Source organism: Dermacentor andersoni, chromosome 5, assembly GCF_023375885.2.
Source record: "Dermacentor andersoni chromosome 5, qqDerAnde1_hic_scaffold, whole genome shotgun sequence".
NCBI classification, from domain to species: Eukaryota; Metazoa; Arthropoda; class Arachnida; order Ixodida; family Ixodidae; genus Dermacentor; species Dermacentor andersoni.
The window spans coordinates 21,897,673-21,925,100 of NC_092818.1; the positions used below are offsets into that span (position 1 = coordinate 21,897,673).

General features: G+C 50.3%; 1 protein-coding gene across 1 annotated transcript; it reads right to left on the reverse strand.

The window, feature by feature from the left end:
• Nucleotides 1–1,397: 1,397 nt before the first annotated feature.
• On the reverse strand, nt 1,398–27,300 carry LOC140218436 (uncharacterized). The gene is made up of 5 exons (XM_072288140.1): nt 25,926–27,300; nt 25,544–25,706; nt 23,317–23,488; nt 2,550–2,621; nt 1,398–1,640 (listed from the first exon to the last, which is right to left on the reverse strand). The coding sequence occupies exons 1-5, from the start codon at nt 27,298–27,300 to the stop codon at nt 1,398–1,400; spliced, it is 2,025 nt and encodes a 674-aa protein (XP_072144241.1).
• Between the last annotated feature and the right edge of the window lie 128 nt (nt 27,301–27,428).

Here is a 27,428-nt window from a genome sequence, read left to right on the forward strand (position 1 = left end):
TCATGGAGAGACTTGGATTTTTGTCGAAGAATATTTAGGGAAGTATGATCGGTGAGATAGATTCAGCGGAATCAGAGAGGACAAGCGCATTGCTTGTTCCCACAATTTACTCTAGGTTTGCGATTGTCGTGCCCTTGTTGAAATACTTGGAGTTCAGGCTGAAGTTCGTCAGTGTCATTTTTGTTTTCTCTGTGTGAAGTCGAGCGATCGTTCTTGTGACGTAGATTTCACGGTCTAGCAGTACACGTTGGTCGCCCTCGATGACGCCTTTTACGTCTTTGGGTATTTCGCTGCTGACGGAAATGACAATGCTGGAGCGAGGCGGGAAGCTCACTTGATCATCAAGTACACACAAGGCATAATCACTACGAGCGATCCCGGCGGTATCGCTTGATCTTCGGGTAGCGTTAATGATTTTGGCTTCAGGTTCCTCTGTGTTAGTTAAGCAAGTGCCTGCCAAAATTACGTCTCGATAGCAAAGTTGGAGGATAACGAAAGTGGCAGGACAGGTCCGGTTATGCGCTCAAATTCTTGCCGTACAGATTCCAGTCGGCGTTATGAGGTGTCCTTCCGCGGTCCAAATTCGGGGGCCTTCCCACACAGTCTTAACATTCTTGAACTTAGCGGTGAAAGGTCCACTGAAGACGGAGTGGTCGGCTCCTGTGTGTACTTATGCGGTGACTGCGTAGCCGTCGAGCAACAGGTTCAGAGCCAGTGGCTCTGCCTTGCGTTGCAGTTGGGTGTTGGTGTCGGGAAATGGCAGGGCTGCTTGGACGTGCGGCTGGTACGTCGCGTGTTCAGGTCCTCGATCAGTTCATTGTTTACTTCATGGCTTCGTTCGCATGGCAGCGTGTAATTGTGGTGTCTTCTAGATAGTGCCTTCGGCATCCTCGTCGGCGACGGAGGGTCTTTGTCAGTTAAATGGAATGCAACCGCACCTCCATCAGTTGCTGTTCTTAGATTTCCTGATGTGGGCCGGCGGACCAGCCCCGGGCTGTGCCAGTTTATGGGCGGCCCTTTCGCGACCGGTAGCTGCCTGGTGAAGGCGAAGGTCGAGAGCGTCATTGAGGTCTTCGAGGGCTCACTAAGTGGCGGCAAGGTAGTCGGCGATATCGCGAGGGCGTTGACATTGCTGCAGGCGCGGAGCGTTGACGGTGAACCCTCGTAGTCCCATTTCACAGTATGGGTATCGGCCGTAGACATTTCCACTTTACCGCAGTGATTGCAGAGCGGGCGGTGGTAGGGGGCGCGCCGAATGCCTGTCTTCCTCGGGTAGCTGCGGTGGGCGACCGGCGGGCGTGCTGGTGGCGGCCGCGGTGGACTACGGAATGGCGGCGTTACGGGGCCCAGTCGTAGTCGCGGGAGGGGACTTTGACGGCGGGCGGCGGCGGCGTAGGTCATCGCTTCCGGCTGGGGTTGCAGTGATGCGGAACTTCTAATACTTCTGGTGGGCGCTGAAGCTCTTCTTTAACTATGTCCACAACTGAGGCCACCTGGGGCTGCGACCTGGGACACAACTTCTGCGGCTGTTCCTGTACGACAGCTCTTATCTTCTCGCGCAGGTCGTCGGCGCCTAGCGTTTGAGCTATGGCGGAGTTTGTTGTCAGCGTAGGCCGGTTGTATTGCTCAGACGACGACACCTTTTAGCAACAATAAGCACATACGACTTTCACAGCAGAAGCGAGCGGACAACGTCCTAAGAAGCCTTGCTACGTATTTGGAAGGCAAGACCGACTTTGTTCCGAGGAAAAATAGGTGCGGATTGTCTTCGTTCTTATTGAGAAATGGCTTCCTGGTCAAGAAAAACTTGTTTCCTCGTCCCGTCCAAACTACCTCCTCGTTGTGACTACAGCACTCCGATCAGAAGTCCTGCACGCCCAGCAGGACGATCAGACACCCGGGCACCTCGGGTTTTCCAGTACATTTGCGAGAATACAAGAGAAGTATTACTGGCCGCGCTTGATCGCCCACGCCGCCTGTTACGTCAAGCCATGCCATGACTGCCAACTACGCAAGACACCGCCTACGAGGCCAGCAAGATTACTACAGTCAATCGAGCCACCTTGCCGACAGTTGAGTGGCATTGATTTGTTGGGACCCTTTCCGATGTCAACATCTGGAAGCAAGTGGATCGTCTTGACGACGGACTACCTCACCCGCTTTGCTGAAGTGAAAGCCCTGCCAAAACGTAGTAAATTCTTCGTCTAGAACATTATGCTGCGACATCGTGCGCCACAAGTCTTCATCACCGACAGAGGAATGGCGTTTACAGCAGAGCTAACCCGAGCCATTCTGCAATACAGCCAGACAAGCTCCAGCAGGGCAACTGGTTACCACCCTAAGACGAATGGTCTTACGAAGCGGCTGAACGGGGCTCTTGCCGACATGCTAGCAATGTACGTCGACGTCGAACACAGGACGTGGGATGCTGTCCTGGCGTACGTCCCCTTGTCTTGCAACCTGGCAATGGAGAAACAACACAGATCGCGCCATTCAAGCTGGTTTACGGAAGGAACCTGACGACGACTCTCGACGCTATGCTGTTGTACGTCACCGACGAAGAGAATCTTGAAGTTGCCACATATCTCCAGCATGTTCAAGAAGTCCGAGAGCTCACCTACCTGCGCATCAAGAACCAGCAAAGGATCGACAGCCGGCACTACAATCTTCGTCGACGCTAGGTGCAATACCACCCCTGCGACCATGTTTGGGTTTGGGTTTAGATATGCCGAAGAGGACGCAGTGAGAAAGTATTATGCCGCTTTTCAAGTTCCTACAAGCAACGCAGTCTGACTAGGATTTGCCGCTTGTTGCAAACAATACATAGGTGAGACTGGACAAAAAACTCATACAAGACTCAACGGTCATCGCGCAGATACAACACACAATTTACCTAAAGCAGTGCCGAGCCACATCTGTGAACATGGTCATATATTAAACAAAGCAAGGCTTTATAGATTAAAAACAAATTTCCGTGCACCTCGCGAGGGAAAGAATACGAAATCGTACCTCATACACAAGTTTAAATGCTTACAGCCGACGGCAATTTGGCACATGGCAATTTAGAATCCCTAAACTGTAACTGAAATGTGTTATCTGAAATTCTCATATCATCAAACAAGGCAGAAAACGCATCATGCCACCTGGTAGCCTTAGTTCTTAACCTCACCTATTCCTCCATTTCCAATTTTTCGCTGGCGGCTACTCAATTTAATATACTCTTCCATATTTTTACGCATATGTATCAACTGTACGAGTCTTTTCGCTTATACACTTGACCCATGTCGTTTTCACTCATGTCACCCTCCTATTTTTTACTCCTGTTTCGGTTTCCCCCCCCCCCCCACGCCTTCTTTGTCTGTTTCTTCTGTTTTCCATATTTTCAAACAGCCTCACTAACACATTCGAAAGCTCAAGACGCCAAGATATCTTTTTCGGCGCCTCAGCCACACCGGGTGTTGCCAATTTTTTATGCCGTCGTGATGACGCCGACGTTGAGCTACTGAGGCTAGCGTCCCTTGAAAGACCAAGGCGCTGCCTTTCAGCTGCCTCGTGCATTGCACTCTAGACTGCTTGTCGCCATCTTCACGCCTTCAACACAACCTGACGCATTGCTGCTACGCTGCACAAGTCACTCTTTCAAGTGATGCATTTTTTTCTCTTTTTTGTTAGTTACTGGTGCACTGACCAGCTGACCGGCTCTTCTAAAGCCCCAAAACCATGCCGCCAATGACACCCCTGAATGCTCCCCAACCTCTCGCTATCCAAACACCCTCCTATGCCCGTCCTTTTCTTTTGTTTTCTAATTTTCTTTCACTCTAGGTTCTTTCCTTTTCTTTTTTTTCCCTGCCTTCCCATTCTCCCGCTTTTTTTCCCCTCGTCTTAGAACCCAAGCTTACAGACGTCAGGCGACAGCGCTCATTTTCTTTGTAGTCTTTGCCTTTACACTCAACCGCCATCGACAACAGCCGTCACTCTAATAAACAGTTAAAACCAACATGCCTAGGAGGACGAGGCCGCCTGTGACGAAGACAGGTCCCCCTGTCGAAGTGTTGACCAGGCTTTCTCAGGCACCTTATCCCTGTTTATAGCCTTTACACCAGAGTGTGGTACTTCTCCTGTCAGCCCCAATCTTAATTTTGAAGAAACATATGAATGCGTTTCAACAAAATGACCCTAACAGTATTAGGTAAGCATTCACCAATCCGGCTGTGATGACAGAAAGGGATTTCACATGCACATACACAAGCACTAGCGGTAAGCAAAGGAACAAGTACGCCTTTAGAAACACATACGCTTAAGCAGTCTCTAATACCCCTGTTACACGGGCGACCTTAACCGCGGCTAACGTAACCGCGGTTACCGCTAAACGCGGTTAGCGTGGTTCATGGCAGGCGAAACTGCGTTTAGGCCGCTGACCGCGGTTGACCGCCAAGCGAGCTTGCCAACCTCGGTATCTCGAGTGCAGCGCTGGCGCTTCCCATATATTTGCAAAAAAGCGTATCATTTGACCTGAAGCGACAACTGAGGCACTGATACGCATTTGGGAAGATAATCTGGCCGCACTGCGCTCAAGAAGTCGAAACGCGCGCCTCTATACAGAAATGAGGGCTAGGCACAAAGTTCAAAATTTAAGAACAGCGCAATACAACTGGACAAGTGAGACTCACACAAACGCTGTGTGTGTGTGCGTCTCACTTTGTTGTCCAGTTTGATGGCGCTCCTTTTAAACTTACATCTTGAGTATTTTTAACACGTACATTTTGTGATAATTTTGGCAATGTGAAATCGCAGTGTATATGCATTAACACCTGAAAGCACTGCCTTTTCTTCCTTTTTTATTCTTTTTCTTTTGCAAATGCATGCGCAAAATTCCAAAGCGCATTCGCGTGAAGTTGTAATCCCTTTAATTATGTAATGTAGGAGTTGGAGGTAATCCCACCGCTGGCGCCAGTTGTAGGAGTTGAGAAGGACTTTGGGATGAAACACTTGGGAGGTTTATTTACATTATTTACAGTGAGAGTCAATTAACATTCTTAGAGTCATTATGGGCCGGCAGTAACTCGGACGCTGCGGCCCGTCGCAAGAAGTTCGAGAGAGATGAATCCAGGAATGCTCTAGGAATGCTCTTCTGCTGCTCCCGGTCTGCGTCTTTTAAGCCCTTCGGTGTCGATAAGACACGTCACGTTCGGCCAATGGGAGAGCTCGCTCAGGTGACGCCATTTTCAGCCAACGGTAGGCGCCCGTGCGATGGAGTCACACCCGGCGAAGAGAGCCGCTGCTCGGGTGTTTGTCCGAGGGCTTTCTTCTCCCTGCGGTCTTGCCTTGCTGACTTGCAATGCGCCTTCACCATAGAGGGAAGGGGGCGACACCGCCAGGCTGTCACGGCGCATTACAGCCGTCTTTCTTCGGGACCCACTTTACCCGCAACAGTGCTAGGACGGAAGAGTCGCTTCCCTTCACTTTCGGGAAGAGCCAAGCAGTGAATAGCTCCACCGGCTGGACACGAAGTGGGGTCCGCCAACTTGTTTGCACGTGTCATGCCTCAGGAATGTGGCATCCGTGCTTCTTCGCTCCTCAATTAGCTGTGGTGCGATTCGATGAGGTCTGGGGAATGCGAAGTAGGCTCAGGAAACGGTCCCGTATCTAACAGCTCGTCCTCGCCCCGCAAGTTCGGTATGGCCGGTGAACTCAATTCGCTGGCCATGAGGAACGCTGAAAGAACCTGCTGGGTACCGGTGTCGAGCCTGGTTTGACGAACTTCGTGATCCTGGGCCCTGGAGAACACACGTCAAACAAACAAAACAACACAGCGCTGCCCCACGTGTTAGCGCAGCCTCTTCACCCCTGACTCGCCAGGTTACTACTGAGTCAAAATGAACCCTGATCTTTTATATCCCCAGTTTTGACAAAGCACTTCCAGCCACCTTTCCAAACCGCTATCCATTTCTCCCCGAATGCCGACAAGACCAGAGTGCTATTGCTGTAGCAAAACAATGGGTCCTTGCCGTTGCAAACAAACAGTGAAAACAGCCGAACATAATTTAAGTGGCCTAACTACACGAACAGCATGTTTTCAATCTATCGCAGTGGCGTACTTATCGCACGTATTGGTGCCACTGAACAGTCTGGCCATCTTCACAAGTACGTAATCACAAGCGCGCTAGCCCTGTGGTCACTAATCAGAACGCGTACTTGCGTCGTAGGCAAACTTTTCATTACGCCTACTCACGTGTCTTTCTCTAGTCCATACAGGACACGTACCTTAAACGACCAATTAAACTTATGGGGCTTACGCACTGCGCAGAAACCTTAAAATGATGCGTCTTCTAATAACTAGCTCCATGCACGCTCACTAAAGAAGTCAGAACACGGCCGCCCTCAACACACACGAGCAACCCAGTCATAAATCTGCTTCTTTCCGTCCGAACAAGACACGCGCTAATGGAACTAAGAACGCTTCTCAGTGCAAATGATGCACTTGCTGAAAACCTACGCAGTTAACATTAGAAAATAAGAGAAGGGCATATAAAAAAAAGAAGGTTAACTAAAACACACGCGCGTAACGATAGGCCTCTCACCAATAACCTTGACACTCAGGTTACTCACACACACAAAAAAAGAAAGCCTATATACTAGAGTGCTTTAGTTGAGCGTGTTTACGCTCCGCTAAGCAGTTAAGCGGAGCGGATGCGCGAATGCGCATGCGCCATCCGCTTAGCCGTAAGCGGGATTGCGGAGCGAGGAACACGGTCCGCTTAGAAGCTGCCTGAGCGGAGCGTGCCGCGCAGCACTTTGGCTAGCGTTGGCGTCCGAACGGATTGGATTGGATGCCGAAAGCAAGCGCGCTGGCTAACACGTGGCGTTCCCCAAGACGGCGCTTTATTTTCCATTGGATAAAATGGACCGGTAACGCATTACAAGCGCACGTCTAGATACCTCATGGAGAAACAAGTTATATATATACATATATACGTTTTACGGTATGAGAGTGATCATAAAGTGTTTTTATTTTCTTTCATTACCCTCAATTTAGCCAGGGGGCGCTGCAACTATGAAACGTCCGCTCCGCTACGCTAAACGTGCAACTAAAACGTGAAAATCGCCCGCCGCTCCGCTGTGGCTTAGCGGGGCCGCTCGGAGCGGAGCGTACCGTAAAGACGCTCAACTAAAACACTCTACTTATTAACTAACAACTCCCGAGACTACAGGTTTACATAAAACGCATCTTTCAAACCTCCGAGCTTCTCAAACAAAACAAAGCTCATACTTTTACTTATTGAAAGAAATCCTAGTCTCAAATCGCGAAAATTATCCGATGCTCCAAAAAAAAAAAAAAAACATTTCATTTCTACGGAAGCGCTCTTGGCCTCCCATTCCAAACATTTTCGACTGCCTCATACTTTTGAGCCGTACCCGAGGTGGTCGCGGTTTGAAAGCTATTCTGGCTGCCGACAAAAGGGCTGACTCACTATCAGCTCCCCCAAGACGTTACAGTCGCCTGCCAATTTGCGTCCTGGCGCCCCGCTTTGACCACGAACTCGATTGACCGCGTCGCTACTCCCCACCTGGTCTCGTCTTGCCACCTTGCGCTTCTTTGAAGTACACGCTGAGCTTCGAAGAGAACGACGGAACGACGAGGAATTTAACTGCCCCGTGCCCTTTGTCCGCGTCCGTGCAGAACATGCTTCGCGGTCCCCCTTTGACCGGTGGCTCGAACGTGTTTGATGCGTCAACTGGTCAGTGACGACCGCACCTTTCTTTTCCTCGCGCCCTGCCCTTTTGGGTCTCTCGCCGTCTTTGGCGGCGCTACATTAGTCACCGCATCCCCATCTTTTGCGCGCTTCTTTCTGCGGCGCTTTCTCTTTGCATTCTCTTGCATGGCGCCTTCTGGCGCCTCGTGCTGGCCGTTACACATCTCATCGGCCCGGATCGGTCTCTTACCCGCACAGTCTGTGTGATTATCATTTAAATCGACTCTATCTTTGCCTCGACTGGCGAACAGCTCAACCGACTCTTGAACAATGCAGCAGCTTTTACACCAGTTATGCGACTCGCACTCTTGCGAACTGCCCTCTACTGCATTGCCCAGCTCACGCTGTGCATCGACACACAGCTACCGTCGGTCTCGATCGCTGTCTCACGCGCACAGTCCGAATGATTCCTAATTAAATCATTCATCTCTAGGCTACCTAGACTGGCGGAGAGCCGCACCGATTCCTGAACAATGCAGTTGTTCTCGCGTGAGCTACGGAGCTCGCCACCCCGAGAACTATTCTCAACTGCATCGTCCAGCTCGCACATCACTTCGGCACGCAGATCTGACCTGACATGGGTGCTCGCGTCTGCCGGGTCAGCAGTGCCCTTTTCTTCGCTAGCAACCTCGCTAACATTGCTAGCGACGCACACGCGCGGTAACTGTGCCAATTTGTTCGCAGCTGGCCTAGCTGTCTCTACAGTCATCTGTTGGCACAGCACCTCGTCGCTCTCACTGTGGCCTTTAACGGCCTCTGTTGCCACTAAGGCATCGTTAGCAGCTAGCGTTTTCCCTTCACCTAGGAATGTGCAGCCAATCTCACAGGCACTATTCTACTCGTCGGATTTTGGCGAAAATCCGCGAGACACTTCCTCATTCTTGTGCTCTGTACTGCCTACAGAATTTACAGACAGGCGTTGCCTTTGTTCCTTTAACTGCTGAAAATATTGTACCTGTTTTTCCAATGCTGCTATCTCTTTCTCGTGATTTTGCTTACGTTCGTGACTCTCACGCTTACGTTCACGACGCTCACGCTCCTCAGGTTCTTGTATCACCTCCGAACCAAGCTCAATGCTTCTATCATCATTGCCACTATCTTGAATCGCCTTTATGATAGCTGGCATTTTCATCTGTTCGTCCGCCTCAACTCCCAAATCGTCGCAAACCAACAACAAGTCTAACCTCGTCAACCGTCTAAGATCCATGGCAGTTGCCCCGACTGGTGGTTAGAACTGTTTTCCTTAATTAATTTGAGCAAACACAGAATGCAAGAAATTCCCGATTCCCAGAACTATCAAAATGAAAACGCAACATTTGAGTCTGGCGAATCAAAAGGAAAGAAAACCACGCGCTCACTTACGGTCGCAGCACCCTGCCATCTGGTTCATTGGTCCGCTGTTCCCGGTTCCACAGGACTCCCTGGGTCGAAGGCTCGCTCTTCTTCGCTACTCCCAGTTTCTTAGGACCTCTTTCGACGAAGGCTCTCTCTTCTTCGCTCTTCCCGGTTCCTCGCGACTTCTTTGGACGAAGGCTCGTTTTCGCTGTTCCGGGTTCCTGAGGATTTCTCTCGCCGAAGACTGATCCGTAGCGCTGCCACCAGTTGATGCATTTGGAGGCGATCCCACCGCTAGCAACCAGTTGTAGGAGTTGAGGAGGACTTTGGGATGAAACATTTGGGAGGTTTATTTACATTGTTTACAGTGAGAGTCAATTAACAGTCTTAGAGTCATTACGGGCCGGGAGCAACTCGGACGCTGCCGCCCGTCGCAAGAAGTTCGAGAGAGATGAATCCAGGAATGCTCTAGGAATGCTCTTCTGCTGCTCCCGGTCTGCGTCTTTTAAGCCCTTCGGTGTCGATAAGACACGTCACGTTCGGCCAATGGGAGAGCCCGCTCAGGTGACGCCATTTTCAGCCAATGGTAGGCGCCCGTGCGATGGAGTCACACCCGGCTAAGAGAGTCGCTGCTCGGGTGTTTGTGCGAGGGCTTTCTTCTCCCTGCGGTCTTGCCTTGCTGACTTGCAATGCGCCATCACCATAGAGGGAAGGGGGCGACGCCGTCAGGTTGTCACGGCGCATTACAGCCGTCTTCGGGACCCACTTTACCCGCAACAGTGCCAGGACGGAAGAGTCCCTTCCCTTCACTTTCGGGAAGAGCCAAGCAGTGAATAGCTCCACCGGCTGCACACGAAGTGGGGTCCGCCAACTTGTTTGCGCGTGTTGCGCCTCAGGAATGTGGCATCCGTGCTTCTTCGCTCCTCAATTAGCTGTGGTGTGATTCGATGAGGTCTGGGGAACTCGAAATAGGCTCAGGAAACGGTCCCGTATCTAACAGTAACCAATGTTTTTCAGTGTAAACATTCATTTGTCCGTTAAGAATGTTTTTTACCTTTTCGTTAAGTGCACTTAATTTTATTTTATATTTACCCATTTGTGACCCTTAATTTCGAGTTTTTATATAGTTGTATGCCCACCAGGCATGCTCACAACTCAGAGTGGGAGTATCGAAAATAATTAATCTACATGTCCAAAACGCAGTCTTGCACGTTAAAACTCAGAAATATGAGAATTGTTTTCCTGAAAAATAACATATTCATACCCCTGTAATCAAATGCCGAAGAAAAATTATTCAACGTGAAGCCTGTACGCAAGACCTCATGTGACGCGTCATCAGACCATTAACCGTGATCGGGATAGCCCACGAAATTCTGGCGGAAACGGTTCGCTTTAACCACGGTTGAGGGAGTTAGCCACGGTTAAGTTTAACCGCCGTTAAGCTGCCCGTGTAACTAGGGTATAACTTGAATATCGCTTGTGTACAGAAGGCGCTGAGGGGTAATCTAATGAAGTAGATTGCAGCGTAATGAGCGCGGGCTCTAGTGCCGTACCTTGCGGAACAACGTTGCCTCCAAAAGTGGTCCTTGGGCATTAAACAATTAGAATAAACTTACTGAACTAGGAATTCACTGGACCAGAAGTCCTTTAAAACAATCGTTTGCGTCAAAGGATCATTTAAATTCGGCAGCAAAAGTATCTTAAATGGGTCTGCGTCAGCACTCAATTTCTGATAATAAGTTATTGTTATGGACTCCTAATAGGGTTAGGGGGGTGTTTTGCTGACCACCTGGGCACAAAGACCGTCGAAATAGTAGGAGCAATGTCATCCTCCTCTTTCTCTACTCTCGTTTCCTGCGTGTTTCACTTGCAGTAACCCTTTGTAACACTCCTCCTCTCCCAGACGAAGCCCTGCGGCTGAGTCACTCCTGCTTGCTGCGTGTGAACGACTTCAGGCCGGCAACATGCTTCACATAAGTGTTTGGCCATTGGATGGGAGACGTGAAATCGCGTAGTTGACCTCGCTTAGACCATCGAGGATAACGAATGGCTCAGCATTTTTTTAAATTTATTCTTCATTCAAGAATTACCCCGCATTGCCCGAAGGCGTTATAGCAGGGGGGGGGGGGGGGGGGTGTTATAGGAGGGAAAAAAACAAATCTTCATTCGTACAGCACACTTGCTCTTCACACAGCTGATTCCACTCCACAATAATTTTGACAAAAAAGGAATCCGGAAACAAGTACGTCCTGGCACGGTATTCGCGGATTTTAAAGGAATCGTCATTACGCCTAGAAATATAATGTGGTTCTTTCGAGTAGCTTTTACTGCTAATTCAAGACTTATTATTAAATATGAGGTATAAAAAGTTCAGGCTCAACTTTTTCCGCCGAGAGGAAAGCAGTTCCCAATTCAATTCAAGTTTCATTTCAGTATAACTTTCTCTCCGCCCATACCGCCCCAGGACGAACCTAGCAGCTTGGTTTTTAATTCTTTCCAGCTTATCAATCAAGTTTTTTTGCGCTGGGTCCCAGACGGCACAGGCGTATTCCAAAATTGGTCTAACACATGTTAAGTAAGCAGTTTTCTTTAGATTCGGCTGTGAACATTTCAAGTTCCCCTGAATAAAATTGAGTGCCCTACCAGCTTTTACAATGACGTCATCCACATGAGCAGACCATGAGCAGTCGGATGATAGCGTCACACCTAGATACTTGTATATAGGTTCGTTTTTTTATCAGGGTATTATTTATTTGGTAAAGACTTACAATCCGTTTCTTCTTTCTTGTAAAACATACATGAACGCACTTTTTTAAATTCAAATTCATCTTGAAGTCATTAAAGGAAGTCTGCTTGCATGTGGTGTAGAGCTATGATTGCATTTAGGTAGGAAGACAGATTGAAAATATGTATTCAAACACGTTGCCTTTTCAATATCGTCTGTAATTATTTGTTGATTACAAACGATTTCATGTATTCCTACAAAATCTGATCCGCATCCTTTTAAAAACCTCCAAAAAATGTTTAGGATTAGTTTTCATTCTGTCGTAGAGTGTCTTAAAGTACTCTTCCTTCGTATATTTTATAGCAAACTTATACTCCTGTGTTACTTCACATAACGTTTTTATGTGATTCATACTTTTAGTTTTTTCCTATCTACTAAATGCTCTCTTTCTTTTTTTAATTATTCTGAGAATACGCGAATTCACCCAAGGTTTACGTTTTTTGAGTCTGGTGGAGTCTACGCTTGGAACATACTTGTCCCTAAGCTCAAGCAGTTTATCTTTAAATGCCCGCCATAAATCCGCCTTTGTATCGAATCCAGTTCGATCCCTATGTTAGCTTTGCAAATATCTTTAACCAAGTTTTCTGATTGAATCCACGTTTCAGAATGGTTTCCGTCATCAATTTCATAGAAGACAAGATTAAGCCTGCAACTTCTGTTTTCAAGATCGACGTTTTTTTTTTCGAATGGCAGATACTTGTTGTTCAAGTGATCTTATTGCATTTCCTTGATCCGACACTAATTTATTTACCGTTCCAACCCGTTCCTCAGTTACACCAAGCCTACTGTTTACTTCCGCCAGCATAGCCTTGTGCTTGGCTAACTTGGTATCGATCGTATCTAGATTGCTCATGATTGCTGCCTGACCACTCTGTAAACTTTTAAGTACCTCCATTGCTGCTTCGGTGAGAAGTCCAGGATTAAGCTCGACATCGCCTGATAGCAACAAAAGAAGAATCAAGTACAGCACTCTATTGACAAAGAGGCGGAAATTTCGGCAAGACACTCGCGCGCACATTAGTATGCAACGGTGCGCAGTAGCACTTATCGTGGGAGGAGCCGGCAACCCACATAGCGGCCATGAAGTTGCATTGGATAGTAAGTACTAACCTGCATAACCAACAGTAGTGTTAGCTGCGCGTCAGCCAGCGTGCCGGCTCCAAATCCCACGAAGCCAAAATGCTGCGCGGTAAAGTAGGTTCGGTTGATGTCACGTGGTCCTGGATGCTCAACAGGGACTGGTAGTTCGCCGTCGACGAGTGGCTTATTCAAACGGGGATTTAAGCCGGTGATAACTGGCAATCCGCTTTTAAACTTGTTTGTCGTCGTGGCCCATCCGATTTCGCTTGATGAAGGCAGTTTCGGCGATAGTGGGAGCAGTGCCCGTTCGCCATCCACACCGAGCAGGATCGCTGATCCAATTGCAATGAGGACCTGCATAACCAACAGTTGTGTTAGCTGCGCGTCAGCCAGCGTGCCGGCTCCAAATCAGAAAGCAGCTTCCGGCTCAAGCCACGTCTACGTATTGGAGTCCACAGTCACACGAGGCCGCCGGGAACATACGTAAAATGGTGGTGACTATCGTTGCGTGTTTAAGTGGGGCCTTCCACGGCCAATGTACGTAAGCGAGCAAGTCGGCGAGCCTCTTCTGCACGACACAAAGTCTCTGCGATAGAAAAATTGTCATGGAGGACAAAAGAAAAAGAAACGGGAGTCACTTTGTCGAGACTAAAGTGTGAAACGGCGGAAGCCTGACACCATTGTACATGGCGATTTGTTGCGTCGGAAATACCACGGAGGCACACAACTAGTACGCTGTTATGTGAATGTTTGTTTGTTTATTAAATGCCTGCAACGTCGCTTACGCGTATGTCTATCGTTTTGATGTTTTCTGAGTCCACCATTTCAAAGCTGTCATCTGGCAGGATGTCGGCTTGCAACTAATGGCCGGTGAACTCCTTGTGTTTAGTGGGTCCACATCCAGGATGGCTGCTTTGCAGCGCCGTTTGTGGATCAGTAGGAGACGCGTCGTCCATGGCGGTGTCGGGGTGCAGTTAGCCATCCTCATCATTCACTTCACTCGATTGACTTGTACTTGCTCGATTTGCCGCGGCAAGATGGCAGTCACGGCGCTTCCGAACTTCATTTGCCTTGGTATCCGGAGATGCAGCGAGTCGCTTCAAACGCGTTGCCTTTCTGGCGTTGGCCCGTCGCATCTTTGGACTCTGTGGTGTCGTACGTGCGTCGCCGCCCTGATGCATGCGACGTATACGCTCAGCCTCTCTTGAGCGCCGCTTGCGTTCAGCGGCTGCCGCACATCGCGTGTCGCGAGACTGGTTTGGCGAGACGAGGCATCCTCCCCACACGATACCGCAAAGTAAACTGCCGCCACCGCCACACCCAAGCAGACGGTCGCCACGCACGCCTCGCAACAGTGACGTCACGCCAAACAGCGCCCAACCGGGAGCGCCTGACGAGAGTGACGTCAGGGCGCACCGTCGAACACAGGGCCGCCACTCGTGCCGATCTGATGAGGCATCCCGCACGGTGCCGAACCACCCCGGCACCCTCACTTGACGACGGTGACGTCACGCACGCGAGCGAATCAGGAGGCGCACACCTGTGCCTAAGGACAGTGACGTCACGACACAGAGGAGACCAGTCAGGAGGCCGGAGAGCTGTGACAGTTTCTGCTAACGGCAGATGATCTTGACAATGAGCCTTTAAAGGCTTGCGCCTTAATATATACTCTCCAGCGTATGACGAAGTGGGTATGCATCAAGAAGGATGAAAGGGCTTAAACCAGTCGATTCGTGTACGGCAGTGTTGAAAGCATACGTCACGACCACTGATACTTCATCCCAGTTCTTCTGTTTCCAAGTGAGGTACATTGATAGCATCTTTATCAATGTTCGGTTTGTACGCTCGGTTAGGCCATTAGTTTGTCGATGATACGCTGTTGAGTGCGTGAACGTGGATGCACACGAAGGCGGTAATTGTTCTACAATTTCGGCAATAAATTAGCGACTACGGTTACTCATTATGACGCGAGGCGGCCCGTGTTGGAGTAAGATTGAACTTAGGATAAAGTGAGAAACCTGGCCTGCAGTGGCGGAGGATAGGGCTGCCATCTCACAATACCGCGTCAGGTAGTCAGCAGACACTGATCGACCGGTTGCCTTTTGCCGACTCTATACCAATTTTTTCAAAAGGGGAACTGGGGGGCTTTACTGGCTGCAGGTGACCGACGAGAGCTTAGGTAGGTCGCTTGTGGTTTTGACACTGTATGCAATTGCCCACAAGGTGTCAATTGTCTTACGCACTTGAGGCCAATGAAATCGTTCTTTGGCGCGACGAAGTGTTCGCGCGACCCTGATTGGCCTGAGGTCTGCTCATCGTTTGGAGCGCGCAGAACAGATGTGTAAAGAGACTCCGGAATCACCAGTAAAAAGCAGGCTCCCGTCGTTGAGATGTTCCTAATCTAAAGAAGGCCATCTCGGACACACCATTGGTCTGCGGTTATAGGCCCTTGTGTGGCAGAGAAAAAAAGCATTAAAGTTTGGGACGTTGCGTTACTCTGTGGCTAATGTCAAGCCATCGGGAAAGTCAGGCGACAGGGATGCGATAAAGTTGTCAGAGTTGTCGGCTTCACAATCCATCGTATGTAGTGGCATCCCAGAAATGCAATCCGCGTCAACATGTCGGCGGCCACTCTTGTACGGAACAGCGAACAATGCCATTAGACGAAGGCCCCACGCGGGAGGCGACCGCACGGATCGCCTCGCGATTGATGAGCCAGCACAGAGAAAGGTGATGAACGGGCGACTAGATGCGTACGAGTGAAACCACTGCATGGCAAATACTGCTGCTAGGCATTCTTGTTCCGTCACAGTGTAGTTCTGTTCAGCCTTGCTTAAATAACGGCTAGCGTACGCACAGACATGTTCGTTGTTGCTAGAGCGCTGAACGAGAACGCACCGATGCGGACGCCGCTTGCGTCTGTGTGAATCTCTGTTGATGAAGAAGGATCGATGTGTCGGAGTATTGACTGTGAAGTTAACACAAACTCCAGTTGGCGAAAAGCAGCTTCACGCTCGAGTGTCCACTGAAACGGAGTGTTCTTACGCAGAAAATTTGTCAAAGAGTGAGCGATATCCAAAAAACCGAGTATGAACCGCAGGAAATATGAGCTCAGCCCAACGAAGCTACGAAGCTGCATGGCAGATTTAGTTTGCGCGAATGATTCAACGGCTGCCGTTTTCTGTGGGTCGGGTCTAATGCCATCTTGACCGATGAGATGTCCTAAGACAACTGTTTGGCGCTCGCCAAAATAGAGTTTTTTTGGAATCCAGCTCAAGATCAGCCTTTTAAATACAGTCGAGCATAATAGCGAGACGAGTGTTGTGTACTTCATTCATCTGCCTTGTGATCTACCATGTGATCTGCCATTTCAAACGGTTCAGAACAGTATCCATGAATCTGTAGCGCCGCGAAATGGCGCTTCCGTGTGCATTGCCAAGATCGCATGCGCGAGGAACCACATGACTTTTCTTCGAGGGCTTCGGAGTGAATAATACAGTTGTTGTTTGGGACGCGTTGTTGCTTATACTCGCTTAGCTGAGCCTAGCAGCGCGTTCCAACATTGGTGACCCGGACGTGATAAGCAGCCGCCGGGGTTGAGCATCAACGTCGCTATGCCTTCGACGTCGTCGACAGACTCCACGACTATGGCTTCGACGTCTACGACGGACGTTACGCCGACAGTCTCTTCAGTCCAGTCGACGATAAGCTGCCCCCTTTTGGACCGCGGACCCCGCACTCTGGTTTATTCAAGTAGAAGCGCAGTTCGCAGCACGACGCATCACTGCAGACCATACCAAATACCTCTACGTCATAAGCATTCTCCCGCCGCCCATAACAAGTGAAATACGAGATCTTTTGCTTGATCCGCCCGCTGAAAAAGCATATGCAACTCTAAAGGAAACCCTCATCCGGCGTGTCACGCTCCCCGAGTCGCAGGGACTACAGCAATTGCTTCGCGACACTGACCTCGGCGACCGTAGTCCCGGTCAGCTGTTGCGGCACATGCTACTATTGCGCGGCGAAACAACAAACACTGAAGACCAAGCATTATTCCGAGAACTCTTTTTGCAAAAGCTGCCGTCAAGTGTCCGCTTGGTTGTCGCTGCGTCAGAGCAGAAAGATCTACCTGCGGTCGCAGAGCTTGCCGAACGGCTCATGGCGGTCACTACGCCCACATCACTGGCTGCCGTGCGAGCACCACAGGCTCAGGACAAACTTCAGCAAATGCGTGAAGATATTTCTCGACTTACTGAGACGTTATCAGCTTTGCGCACAAGCAGGAAACCACAAAATTTAAGGGAGCCAAACACGTCGCTATCACAACCCCAGCGGGATAATATATGCTGGTATCATCGGTGGTTCGGGAACGCTGCGCGTAACTGTGCTCCACCCTGCGCGTGCTCGGGAAACGACCGCAGCAAGCACTGAGGGCGACCAGTGCTTCCACGTTGCCTTCAAGTCGTCCCTCGGTATTTTTTGTTACCATCCGCAATAACGGGGCCTGTTTCTTAGTCGACACAGGTGCCGAGGTGAACGTCATACCCGCGTCACTAGCCGAAAAGAAGAACCCTAGTACATCGCCACTCCAAGCCATCAATAGCACGGTGATACGAACATACGGACATCGTTCGCTCACGCTGAACTTTGGTTTGAGCAGAACGTTCAAATGGGTGTTCATAGCCGCTGATTTCAAGCTCGCCCTATTGGGCGCTGACTTTCTGCAATACATCGGTCTGTTGGTTGATGTTCGGAACAAACGGCTTCAGGATCCTGTATGTCGTGCAGTGGTACAAGGCAAGCCATGTTTGCGTTCTCCTTTCAGAACGACATTACACCATCCGTCCGGAGAATCGCGCTTCGCCACAATAGTACAAGAGTTCCCAGAGCTGACACGACAGCAAGAGGCATTCGTCGAAGTGAAACACAACGTTCAGGATCACTTAGAAACAAGAGGACCACCGGTGTACGCGCGGCCACGGCGTCTTTCTCCCGAAACACGAAAAGCTACGGCTAGCCCTACAGGTGTTTTCGCATATGATGCAACTCGGCATAGTACGCCCTTCGTTCATCCCATATGCGTCGCCTGTGCACATGGTCCCGAGATCAACAGGCAGCGATTGGCGTCCTTGTGGGGATTATAGGGCACTAAACCGTGTGACTGTACCGGACCGTTACCCAGTGCCGCACGTACACGACCTCATCTCTTTCCTGCATGGCGCTAACATTTTCTCAAATGTAGATCTGGTGAACGCATATCATCAGATACCTGTAGCACCAGAGGATGTTCCCAAGACTGCAATAACAGCGCCATTTGGAATGTACGAATTTCTACGGATGCCTTTTGGCTTAAGGAATGCAGGTGAAACTTTTCAACGGTTCATGGATGGCATTGTCCGGGGCGTCGACTTCTGCAAGGTTTACCTGGATGACCTGCTGATTGCTAGCCGCACGCGCGAAGAGCACGAGAGTAATCTACGCTGTGTACTACAGCGACTAGCAGAGCACAGCATCGTTATCAATAGGGCCAAGTGCGTGTTCGGGGTACCGTCGCTACCATTCTTGGGCCACAGCATTTCAATCGCGGGAGTACGACCACATAAGGACAAGGTCTAAGCAGTAGGATGGTTTCCAAAGCCACAAACAATCCGCCAGCTCCGAAAGTTCCTGGGACTCGTAAACGTTTACCATAGGTTTGTTCCGAAGTGCGCCCACTTCCTTCACCCGCTGCACAGCCTACTAGCAGCATCAGGAACTAATGCAAGCGCCATTCAGTGAAACGACCAAGCCGTAGAAGCGTTCCCGCATATTAAGGCGGCTCTCGCAAATGCCGCTCTGCTCGCATACCCGCAGCCCGGTGTTCCGCAATGCGTAATGGTAGACGCCTCCGACGCAGCTATTGGAGCCGTATTGCAGCAGAAGTCGAGCGGTAGGTGGCGACCAATTTCCTTCTTCTCCAGAAAATTTTGTCTGTCCGAAGGACGGTAAAGTACCTTGGGTTGGGATCTCCTGGCCATATATGCTGCTATACGACATTTCCGCTACTATATGGAAGGACGAGAATTCCTTGTACTCACGGATCACAAGCCGCTGACCTACGCATTGCGCGCGATAAACTCAGTTACGGGTGCACACGTGGCACGAGAACTTCGCCAAATGTCGTACATCGCAGAATTCACCACTGGTATACGCCATGTCAGCGGGAAGGACAATGCAGCGGCAGATGCTCTTCCGCGCCGCCCAGTGAACGCTATCAGCCTACCGAGCAGCACCGACTTCAGCGCACTCACGACGGCTCAACGCAGCGACAGGGAGTTGAAACACCTACTGAAGTCCACAACCAGCGCCTTAAAACTGCAATGGGTGGATGGACCGACAGGATCTGTATGCTGTGACATGCCCACAGGTAGGGTCAGGCCGTTCGTGCCCCCCCCCCCCCCCCCGATCTTCGCCGCAACATTGATGAATTGCTGCACGGCTTCTCGCATCCGGGGATTCAAGCCACTCAAAAGTTGTGCACAGCTAGGTTCGTGTGGCCCGGAACAAACAGGGACGTGCGACATTGGACATGGGAGTGCCTATCATGTCAGCGCTCGAAAGTGGAGCGCCATACTGTGACCCCCTTAGTATCCTTTCCCGAGCCGGACGCTCGATTTTCCAATGTGCTTTTGGACCTTGTGGGACCATTGCCTTATTGCCAAAGGCAAAACTACTTACTAACTTGCGTCGACCGTTTCACGCGGTGGCAGGAGGCCATCCCCATCCCACATATGACTGCCGATACAGTGGCCCGCGCTTTCAGCTACCATTGGGTAGCGCGATTGGAGTTCCATCAACAGTGACAACGGATCGCGGAACGCAATTCGAGTCTGCCCTATTCAGGAACACCTTGCGGCTTCTAGGAATCATGCGCCTCAGAAGAACGGCCTACCATTCCATAAGAAATGGTAGGGTGGAAAGGTTCCATCGCCAGCTGAAGACTAGCCTAACGGCAGCTTCAAGTCGCAGTTGGGTAGAGGCGCTACCCCTGGTTTTATTAGGAATAAGGACGGCTCTGAAAGCGCACATTGGCTGCTGCTCAACTGAACTCGTATACGGCACAACACTTCGCCTTCCGGGAGAGTTTGTCGCTGACAGCAAAAACTCAAACGCCCAGGCGAACAACAATTACGCCCTGCGACTGCGGAACATTATGAGCAAGCTACGCGCTGTCCCTCCACGTCTGTCGGCACCACGGCTTATGCACGTCCACAGTGATCTTTCCTCCGGCTCCCACGTATTTGCAAGGTACGACACCGTACAGCGTCCACTCTAGCTCCCGTATGATGGACCGTTCAAGGTGGTGAAATGAGGAGAAAAGCAATCACGAGTGACCGAGGTGGCGTCACTACGTGGTTTCGCTTGACCGCGTAAAACCAGCGCACGTATACAGCAACAGTGAAGTGCGTGCATCATCTCTAGTTCCACCGCCATAAGGGCTACCAGCAGACCAGACTGAACCGACCCAACCAGTCGTCGAAAGGTTCACATGGAGTGGACGGTGCACAAGACCTCCGTTGCGAATGTACTTATGAACCGAAGCTCATTGTTGACCGATTCATTAGGGGGGTGGGTAGTATTGTTGCGCCGCGAAACAGAGCTTCCGTGTGCAATGGCAAGAGTGCATGCGCGAGCAACCACGTGACTTTGCTTCGTGAGCTTCGGAGTGAATAAAAGTTCAGTTGTTGTTTGGGAAGCATGGCTGCTTATACTCGCTTAGCTCAGCCTAGCAGCGCGTTCCAACACACCTTTCGAATGTCACCGGCGCATTGAACAATCTAAACGGTATGACGTCGAATAAGTACAATCCGTCAAGTGTAACCAATGCCGTCTTTTTCTTGTCATCTGTGTGTATCAAAATTTACGAATAACCGGCTCTCAGATCCTGGGAAGAAAAGTAGGAAGCTGAATGCAGACAGTGGATGGCAACATCAATACGGGGAGGCATTTATTGGTAATGGAATTCAGTCGGCTGCAATCAATGCGGAAGATCCACGTACCATCTTTCTTCTTCAGTATAATGAGGCGAGGGGCGCATGAACTTGCCGCTTCTTGATGCACTCTTTCCTAGCATCTCTTGCACTTACTCGTTGATGATTCTACGCTCTGATGGTGCCACTCTGTAAGGTTTCTGCCGTATGGGATGCGCCGACACCGTGTTGATCTGATAACGTAGTCGAGACGCCGGAATTAGGAGCATTTTGCTGCGTTTTCAAAAGGCGAACACTTTCGAGTGCTTGGAGAGAAGGCCCAGGTGTGTTTGGCGTTCACTTTGACTAAGTGTCTTGGTGATCATTTGTAGAGGTTGTAAATCTTCGGAAACTTCATAATCTAGATGTCGATTCTCGCTTGTCGGAGCAACAAGGGCAACCAGTGCTGTAGAGGATTTGAATTATAACAAAGCAAGTGTAATGCCACGAGGCAACACTGAAGGCTCCATTGAACTGGTAATTAATTGTTCACACACCTGCCCGTCCTTCAACTACACACACCACGCAATGGGAAAATAAAACGGCCTTTTTCACACAAATCAAATAAATCGGTTCTGCGTGGCATAGCACGTGGCAAAGTCGTTACTAGAACAGGTTGCTGGAACACACACAGCAGAAAATGCAAGAACGACCATGTCCTCGGAGACGACAAAGATACATTCATCACGCGATGAATTCTCCCAGAGGGCAGCTGGGAAACTACCGTGAACGGAAAGGTGCCCACTTCTACAGTCAACAGTTCCCCTAAACTCCTGCAAAACGTTGATTCCCGAAATAACGTCGTGTGTAGCTTAGAACGACAGAAAGCTGAGCTAGTTGGCCAAGATTTATTATGCAAGAAAGGTGAGGCGTGCAGATAGCACACAAGAGTAGAGACGTGGACAACACGAACGCCGTGTCTTGTGTGTAGATCGTGTAATAACCGTAAATTCTGTGAGAAACACTTCGCCGCACAAAGACACATCCCCAGTACAGGCTCCCACAGGACACAAATCGTCACCGCTCATACCGTGGAATCTCGCAACACGGTTTAGATAAAACATCACTTTCAGGCCAGGAAGGCTCCTAAAATTAACACTCCTTACAGATATTCTCCACATGCGCCATGGTAGGTACCCCAAGAATAAGTACATGGACTTTTTCTTCAGCATACACACTGACGGGGCTGTATCTGTCGATAGTGCCTGGTACCTTGCACTCTCGCCCCCATTGGCCGCACCGACTAGTTTTCCGGCGGCGGTGACTGCACGCGTCGCCGCGGCGATGGAGATCGTAGAGCACGGGTAGCTCGTGGCGGCGTTAAGCTTCGGTCAGAGGCCGGTGAATGGTAGCGTAAATGGGCAGGCGTGCGTTGTGGCCGTCGCGTAGTGAATGGGTGGTCGAAAGGCTGGGAAGACTTGAGTAAGGGCTCTCGCTGGTATGAAGGACGGTAGTTGCAAAAGCGCGAATGTGACACGGGAACGCCGCAGCGGTAGCACACTGGAAGGGGTCGAGACACCTGCGGCCGCTCGTCGTAACCAGCCCTCCGAGAAGACATTGAATGGTAGTATCGCTCTTCATGGGGACAGTAGCCAGCAGACGTTCGTTGAGAAAAACGCGGCGAGCGAAAATGCGTTTCATCATTGGTGGGGGGTCAATATGAGCACCCACATCGCAGTGTTCCTTCGTATTCATCGACGACATCTGCTTCATTATCTGATGGCTGCCATAAAGCAGGAGCGGCCGGCGTTCGCGTGCGTTCTGTTTCTCTTGCACAGTTATCCTGAATGTCACCGGGGCAATGTGAGATTTGCTGACATCGAAGCAAGTGTTGTCTTACAATCTGCTGTATTGTCCACGAGTAGTCAGTAGGCGACATTGTATCGACACTGGCAACTGTTGGGACGTTCGACAGATGGCCAAATTTCAGAGATATACGGCGTATCTTGAGCGTTTCAAATGTGCGACAGTTCTGCATTACTTCGGACAGAGAGTTCAGGTTCTCTTTGTCAATCAAGAAATTGTACACTTCTTCGGCTGTGCCCTTAAGCGTGTGTCCAACCTTGTCCTCATCAGGCAACCTGGGGTTGACAGTCTTGCACAACTTCAAAATTTCTCCTATACATGGGGTGCATGCCTCCCCAGGAAGCTGTGTCCTCTGAGTCAATGTCTGCTCCGCTCGCTTATTCTTCGCGTTAGGATCACCGAAGCACTTCTGCACTTTCTCAACAAAACGATCCGAAATTGTGAGCATGTCCTCGTGGTTTTCGTGTTACATGACAGCCGTGTTAGTTAGCGAAAATACAGTATGACTGAGCGGCGCTGCCGAGCTCCAGCCATTGATTCTACTCACCCACTTGTAGTTCTTGAGCCACTGATCGACGTCTTCGCTAGAAGTCTCACCGAAGTTCGGCGGCACTCGGTGGTGGGGCAAGGAACCCGTAGGAGTTGCCCCAAACGCATTCGTACTGTGGGCTTGGGACATCATCTCGATCAGGAAAGGCGGAAGTCCATCAAGGCGGCCGCTGCGGCGAAGTCCAGGATGAAGAGCGTCGGCCATTGAGTTCGTCTTCGTCTTACCTAGGTCCTTTCACCAATCTGTTACGAACTTAGGTGAAGGTTAAGCGGGTGCTTTAATGATTACAAAGGCACAAACACCATGGAAATCGTAGGAGCAACACCATCCGCCTCTCTCTGCACTTTAACTTTCCGCGTGCTTCAGTGACCCTTTGTAACAATATGTTCATTAAGAGGGAGTGCAATATAGCATTTATTCTATTCTGCGAGCGAACAGCACAATGACTGTAAATTTTTATTCTATATCGCAGTAGACTGTAGAATACAGCTTCTGTTATCATTTTCCTTACCGATAAGGGCATGTATTATCTTATATTGTACAGTAGACATGCTATTTGATTGATTGATTGAGTAACTTTTATTTTACAGTCCTGCAGAACGCGTATTAGCACGTCGCGGGCCGCTCCCACGTCGGGACCGACAATCCTAGCCTGCCAGCCGCATCGTGGGCCTGCTGGACAGCCCAACGTTGCTCAGCCAGGAGTGGGTTGCGGAGGGCCGCCTCCCACCTAGCTGAGCTGAGGTCAGGGCTTGCTATAGAGATACATCCCCAGAGCATGTGCGAAAGTGTTGATCTATCCCCGCAAGCAGGGCACGCGTCATCAGTGTAAATCTCCGGATATATCGCATGTAACGTGAACAGGTTGGGATAGGTTTCTGTCTGCAACAGTCTGAATGTCAGTGCCTGAGGCCTAGTGAGCTTGGGGTGAGGAGGAGGGTATTGTCGCCGCGAGAGATAGAAGTGTTTAAGAAGTTCATTATAAGTGGCCGGCGCGTCCCTACCATGCATAACTCTCTCTTCGGCCGTTACAGCGCCAGCGCGGTCAGTCAGTGCGCGCGCGGCAGCGTGGGCCGTCTCATTGAGGTTCGTGGGGACACCCGCCATGTGCCCAACGTTGGCTGGGAACCAAGTAAGCGAGTGATACTTGATTCTATCCGGACCTGCCTTACGAAGCAGCCCAAAAGCCTGTTCTGAGATCACTCCACACTGAAATGCCCTAATGGCCGACCGTGAGTCACTGTAGATGACGTCGCTGCTGTCATCAAGCATCGCCAAGGCAATGGCCACCTGCTCGGCTATCGCCGGATCTCCGGTTCGTACAGATGCACAGTTCGTGAGTCGCTGTTTGGAATCCACCACTACTGCAGAAAAGGAGCACCCCTTCCGATATGCGGCCGCGTCAACAAAGCAGGCTCTACGCCCCTCTGTCTGGATCTGTTTGAGTATGGTTGAAGCTCTTGCTTTCCTTCTACCCTTGTTATATTCAGGGTGTACATTTCTTGGTATCGGCGATACGGAGATCAAATCTCGTATGTCCCGTGGTAACTGGCATTTTCTTGGTGCTTCTGCAGATGGTGGGTAGCCGAGCTCTTGTAATATCCTCCTACCGGCGGCGGTCGTGGAGAGTCTGGCAAGTTGCGCTCTTTCCTGAGCCTCTGCAATCTCCTCCAGAGTGTTATGCACACCTAGCTGGAGGAGGCGATTGGTGTTGGTGAAGATCGGTATACCCAGGGCTCGCTTAGTTATTTTCCTGAGCAACGTGTTGAGTTTGTTCCTCTCTGCTCTTTGCCATCTGTGCATAGCCGCCACGTAGGCAAAGTGGCAAAGCACAAAGGCGTTAATCAACCGTAGCAGATTGTCCTCTTTAAGGCCATGATGGCGGTTAGCCACCCTTCGGATGAGACGTACTGCGTTGTCCGTCTTGGTCGTGAGCTTGATTATTGTTTGCGCGTTAGAGCCAGTAGATTCGACCACCATGCCGAGTATTCTTATTGCGTCGACCCTAGGAATCTTGTCTCCCTCGCCCGTGCGAAAACAAATGGTGCTGTCAGACAGTGGTCTCCAGCCCATGGGCTTACGACCTTTTCTTAAGGGGCGGTAGAGTAAAAGCTCTGACTTCTTAGCCGAACAGTTTAATCCCGTGGGTCGAAGATAGCCCTCTGTGACCTCGATGGCCTCCTGTAACGCACTCTCAACCTGTCCGTCACTTCCTCCAACACACCAAATGGTAATGTCATCCGCATAGATGGTATGCCTGATGCCCTCGACTCGTGAGAGTGTTCTGGAAAGGCCGATCATGGTCAGGTTAAACAAAGTGGGCGAGATCACCGAGCCCTGTGGAGTGCCCCTTGTTCCAAGCTCCACCTCTTCCGCGATCATGTCTCCTGCGCGGAGAGTCGCTCTTCTTCGGTGCAAAAATGACCTGACGTAATCATGGAATCTTACGCCCAGACCAAGCTCGGATATCGATTGCAGTATAAATTGATGGGCTATCTTATCGAAAGCTTTCTCCAAATCTAGTCCAAGGATGGCCCGAGTGTCCCGCGTGTCATTGTCGATTATCTGACTCTTGATGGGCTTCATGGCGTCCTGTGTGGACAGACCTGCCCTGAAGCCAATCATCGTGTGGGGGTAGAGTTCCTTGTGTTCGATGAACCTCGTGAGCCTGTTGAGTATGACATGTTCCGCGACCTTGCCTACGCAGGATGTGAGCGATATTGGTCGTAAGTTGTCCAGGCTTGATGATTTGCCAGGTTTGGGGATCAGTACTGTAAGTGCCCGCTTCCATGCTTCCGGGACCTTGCCTTCCTTCCATGTCTCGTTGATGACTTCTGTCAGATATTCTATCGAGTAATCGTCCAGGTTACGGAGGGTCCTATTTGTGATGCCGTCGGGACCAGGAGCAGATTTGCTATTAGGCTCATGCAGCGCCCTCCTAACCTCTTCCGTGCTGATGTCTGCATCCAGCTCGGAGTTGGGTGGCCCAAGGTAGTCTGCGTAGGGGACCGATGTCCCTTGCCGGGGACCAACGGGGAGGTACTTCTCCACTAGGCTCTGCAGGACTTCCTCCGTGGTCTTGGTTCGTGTGGCTGTATGCAGAAGCTTTGCCATCACATGCTGCTGGTTGGACCTTGTGTTGGTGTCGTCCAGAAGATGCTTTAAAAGATTCCAGTTTCGACCATTCCGCATTTGACCATCAACTGAGTTGCACACCTCGTCCCATTGTTGCTTTGAGAGGGTGTGGCAGTACTCCTCTGTGGTTCTATTGAGTTCAGCAATCTTTTTGCGTAGTCTGCGATTTAGCCGTTGGCCCTTCCATCGATTGAGGAGTGACTGCTTAGCCTCTAGTAGATGGGCTAGGCGACTATCCATCTTTTCCACGGGAAGGTCCGTGCATATTTTGTGAGTGTTACTCTTGATATCTTCCCTAATCTGGTCCATCCACTGTTCAAGGCTCAGTCTGGTGGTTGGAGGTTGGCGCTCATTCCTTATCTTGCGGAACTTGTCCCAATCCGTGAAGAAGAACTCCTTCGGCCTCTTAGGTGCTGTTGGAAAGTGTGTAGCGAGGATATAATGATCGCTGCCGAGATCAACAGCAGTGTTAGTCCATTGCGCCTTTGACAAATTCTTGACGAACATTAAATCCGGAGTCGAGTCCCTGCACGAAGATGTTCCCATTCTGGTCGGAAAAGACTTATCAGTGACGAGCGTTAGGTCCAAGTCTGTAGCATTCTGCCATAACTCCTTTCCCTTGACCGTGTTGTACATGTAGCCCCACGCGTAGTGCGGGGCATTGAAGTCCCCGGCTATCACCAAAGGACTAGTCCCGGCGAGGTTGATTGCATTCCTTAGAAGCGCTTTGAAACGCTGGCGAAGGTCATTGGGGCTACTATACACGTTAAGAATGAAAACACTCTGGCGTCTCAATCGGCCTGGTATGATTTCTATCATCACATGCTCTGCCTTACAGGTGGCCATCCCCAGGTCGTGAGTGATATATGTGAGCTTACGATTTACAAGGGTGCATACACCTCTCCTCCAAGTTTGACCAAGAATCGATTGATATCCCGACAAATTGACTTCAGCAGATAGGGTTTCTTGAATAA

Coding starts and splice junctions, on each gene's coding strand:
- LOC140218436 (XM_072288140.1), bottom strand. CDS start 27,300: ATGGCCACCTGTAAGGCAGAGCATGTGATGATAGAAATCATACCAGGC. Junction 25,707..25,925: donor GATGATTGGCTTCAGGGCAG/GTCTGTCCACAC, acceptor CTCTCCGCGCAG/GAGACATGATCGCGGAAGAG. Junction 23,489..25,543: donor GCGGATGACATTACCATTTG/GTGTGTTGGAGG, acceptor ACTTCGCCGCAG/CGGCCGCCTTGATGGACTTC.